Source organism: Sinocyclocheilus anshuiensis, unplaced genomic scaffold (assembly GCF_001515605.1).
Source record: "Sinocyclocheilus anshuiensis isolate Anshui unplaced genomic scaffold, SAMN03320099.WGS_v1.1 scaffold103, whole genome shotgun sequence".
Lineage (NCBI taxonomy): Eukaryota > Metazoa > Chordata > Actinopteri > Cypriniformes > Cyprinidae > Sinocyclocheilus > Sinocyclocheilus anshuiensis.
The window spans coordinates 72,395-76,428 of record NW_015548201.1 but is presented as its reverse complement, the minus strand read 5'-3'; the positions used below and the strand labels follow the sequence as shown (position 1 = coordinate 76,428).

The 4,034-nt window shown below is 34.8% G+C and overlaps 1 protein-coding gene across 4 annotated transcripts in view; it reads right to left on the bottom strand.

The window, feature by feature from the left end:
- Positions 1-3,354, bottom strand: part of LOC107653312 (annexin A6-like) — a 16,067-nt gene extending 12,713 nt beyond the window's left edge. For 3 of the 4 annotated variants that reach the window (XM_016439989.1, XM_016439992.1, XM_016439990.1), the window contains exons 1-2: positions 3,125-3,354; positions 1,886-1,937 (exon numbers count right to left, since the gene is read on the bottom strand). In XM_016439989.1, the coding sequence (XP_016295475.1) occupies positions 1,886-1,894 (9 nt within the window). In that variant the 5' untranslated portion in view covers positions 1,895-1,937; positions 3,125-3,354. The remainder of the gene's footprint in view (positions 1-1,885; positions 1,938-3,124) is intronic. The other variant, XM_016439993.1, reaches the window with a different exon arrangement.
- Between the last annotated feature and the right edge of the window lie 680 nt (positions 3,355-4,034).

Below are 4,034 nucleotides of genomic sequence, written 5' to 3'. Positions count from 1 at the left end.
GAGGAAAAAAAATTAACTTAAATGATTTTAGCAAATGGCTGCAATATAACAAAGAGTGAAAAATTTAAGGGGGTCTGAATACTTTCCGTACCCACTGTATATATATATATTGTATATATTCATATTTATATATGATTTATATTATACATAAGTATAAATATATATTACAGATGTCTTAATTATATACATGTATGTGTATGTATTTATATATACATATAAATATACACAGGACACACATATATTATGTAAACACAAACTTTATTTTGGATGCGATTAATCACAAATAATCGATTTGACAGCACTAAATTTAAGATATCTGTTTTAATTTTAAAATGTAATGTATTCCTGTGATGCAAAGCTGAATTTTAACAGCTATTACTCAAGTCTTCAGTGTCACATGATCCTTCAGAAATCATTCTAATATGCTGATTTGGTGCTCAAGAAACATTTGTTTATATTATGAATGTTAAAAGCAGTTCGGCTGCTTTTGTTTTTGTGGCAACTGTGGTATATGATAAATAGAAAATTCACATATATTTGAAATAGAAATATTTTGTAACAATGTAAGTCTAACTGTCAAATTTAATGGATCTTTCCTGAATAAAAGTATTAATTTCTTTCAAAACTTTTGAACGGTAGTGTATATAATAAATATATAAAATATCTTTTCTAAAAAAAGAAAAACGCATTATACGTGATTATGTCTCACGCATTATACTGAACTCAAAAATGTATTTTAAGTTGCTCATGGGTGGGACAGGCTACACGTGTTTATATAATCCCAAAATGTAATTTTACACCAACAATCAGACTCTCTCTCATCTGGCCTTTAGTCCAAACCCAGGCGGGACTACTGAGTGGACAGCTGACACCTGTCAGTGCAGCAGTTGTATGATATGGTCAGCAGCAAAAGTCAGTTTGTGTGTGACAGAGAGAGACAGAAAGCCTGTATGCATCTTAAATGTCTGTAACCTTACACTTTCAACCCTACTGAATCTATAGAGGGATCGTTCTCCTTCAGAGAGCTGCAGACCTCACATCTGACAGGGCATAAATGCTACATGACTGTGCATTTTCAAAGCTCCTCTGCACTCACTGTCTCCCGACAATTATTCCCTATTATATTGGTCTTGCTGGCGTGTCTTAGTAGGGCACAGAGCCAGAGTCCTCGCCCCCATGCTTCTGTGCACATGCTCAAGGCTTGTCCAGCAGCTATCACTCAACACAGCAGCTGTAGGGTTCCACGTCTACAGCAACAGACCCCTAGCAACACCTATCTCAGCAAACAAACATCCGACCATGCACACTTCTACGATATAAGAAATGCTTTGATGTATTATTCATGTGCATAGCACAAACAATGTTTAATACTTAGGGCTAGAGGTTTATTCATATCCCTAATCCTAATAAGAGCAATACCAATAGTGATGCTTCATTTTACAAGCATCACTAATATATAATGTTTAATAAATTATTAGTGTGCTTTAATAATAGTTTTGCTACTATCCATCATTTCCATACAGCTTTAGGGGATCGCGGGGTTTTGCTACTATTCAAAAAATGATATATAAACAAGATAGATATCAAAAATAAAATAACTAAATAATAACACCACTGAGCCACCACAGGTCTACTTGCGGCATTGTGGTGTTCTCAACAGATCTAATTTTTTAATGAGCAATTCATTGACCTCTGAGATTTCATAAAGAAAACTGTGATATCCTATACTCCCTGAACTACAATAGATGGAAAACGAGATTCGTTACCATGAGAAAGAAGGCAAAGGTCATGTCTTTGTGGCCATTTTTCTAACTACATGATCAAAATTCAAACGTTACATCAACATAAAGCAAGCAGACACATTGATGTAGACGTTTTGGCTTACTTCGCCCATGTTTAATCAGTTACTGGTTGTCAATGGAATGATAGTCTTGAACCTGGAGAGAGAATTAAGAAGAAACAAAACAAAACAAAACATGTTAGCCTTTCCTTAGCTTGTGTATGATTAAAGACCAAATGTAATGTGCTTTTAAAAATGGCAGTTCATTACTTTAAGAATCTTGAGTTTCTGAGTTATGCCTACTATAAGCTACAATGGAAACCATGTTAGATATATTATCCAGAAACCTCTATTCGCAGTGTAGTTCAAAACACATTGCTTCTGAAGCAAATTGTCTATGGAATGTTTCCATAAGTTCACTCCTATGAGTATCCAAAACGGTTCATATGCTCTAAAAAATTATTTCCCCCTAATTCAAACCATTGCTACTCCCTATAGGTTTAAATGCTGAAGGCAAAGCCACATTTTCCACAGGATACTTTTGGCTCCACCCGGTGAACTTATACTATGCTCTCTTTCACTACATTATAATCAGGCAAATAAATAACAGGGAACACTCAGTGATGGAAGAACGTCCAGTCTGCAGTTCACCAATGGAAATTTTATTCTCTGTTATAATGCCAAAGTTGTGCACAAAACTTGCGGTAGATGCAGCAGCAAGCTGCACAATGACAATTCATCAAAATTTCTCACTTCTTCTTGTATGTTGTGTAAACATTAGCCTACTGATTTTGCACTCGGACTCTGCAGACTTTTGTAAAACAAAATAAAATTAATTAAAATCACAGGCACTTTTCAGTATTGTTTAAAATAGTAAATGTCCAATAGGCATGCCTCTCTGTCTGGTCTGAGTCAGGAATTCTTTCAAGGTCTGAGAAAGACATTCACACAGCTCCACCCAACCAGCAAAACCATAAATTATAATGAAATTGATTTAAAAAAAATGAATGAAAACTACTCTCAGCTGAACTGATATGACATAAAAAAAGACCTTTACTACAATATTAATCTTAAGACCTTTGGTTAATAATTAACTTTTCACATTTTCAATCATCATACATGTGTTTAATCGGTAGAATTTAGTGTGTATCCTATATAAAGTTTTGCGGTAGAAAAGAATGTGAACACATCTGTGAACGCTAAAGTTATTAAAGTGGTAGGCTACCATTTGTCCATGAAACGCGCATTTATATGCTACAATATGTATCATAAAAGGCCACTATTTTCCAATGCACTCGTTAAGAATAGTTACAAATAATAACAACAACAAAAGCAGCGTTTTACCTTAATCACAGGGAGTCTCGAGCTCCGACTTACGGTGGTCCGTTGTCTCTTGCTGAGAAACGTCCGTGCAAGTATCAGCTGTTCTTCTCTGACGTAAAGAATGCGGCGCAGACTGCTCAGGATGACCAGCAGCTATGATGTAACGTCCACGGCTGACGGCTCGTGATTGCCAGTTTTCATAAATGACGTGAGGCATGGGATTACTATGACTTGAGTCGTTGGTTTTTCAGACAGTATTGTGATTATCTGCAGTGCACCTCCTGATCTGAATGCAGCACATTTGGGGATTCCTGTAAACTCTTGAGTCAATATGATTATTTGAGAAACAAATGCACAGTATTTGTGAGATTAAAGATCTACTCAATTTGAATACATTTAATAAATAAAAAGAATCCAAATAAATTTGACATTGAAAATTGAAATAGGAATGAAAAACATCGTTATTCTACATGGAACGGGTTGCCCTATCATGGCAGCGGTCATGTTGACGCCACATGATGCAATTCACATAGTTTTCTTTATATAGTCAAATATTTTAGCTTCTTTATAAAAACATAAACATAGAAGTACTTTGCTGGGACATCAAGAGCTGCACCAATAAGTGTCGATCAATGTCTGAAAACCATTGTTACCTTTGGGACAAATAGGAGCCAGCTAAAAGTAAACAAAGTTTGGGATCAGTAAGATTTTTTATGTTTTTTGAAGAAGATTCTTATGCTCAAGGCTGCATTTATTTGATCAAAAATATAGAAAAAACTGTAATATTGTAAAAAAATAAAATAAAAAATAAAGGTTTGCGATTTTAATATAGCCTACTTCAAAATATAATTTATTCCTGTGATGAAAAGCTGAATTTTCAGCAGCCATTACCCCAGTCTTCAGTGTCACATGATCTTTCAGAAATCAATCT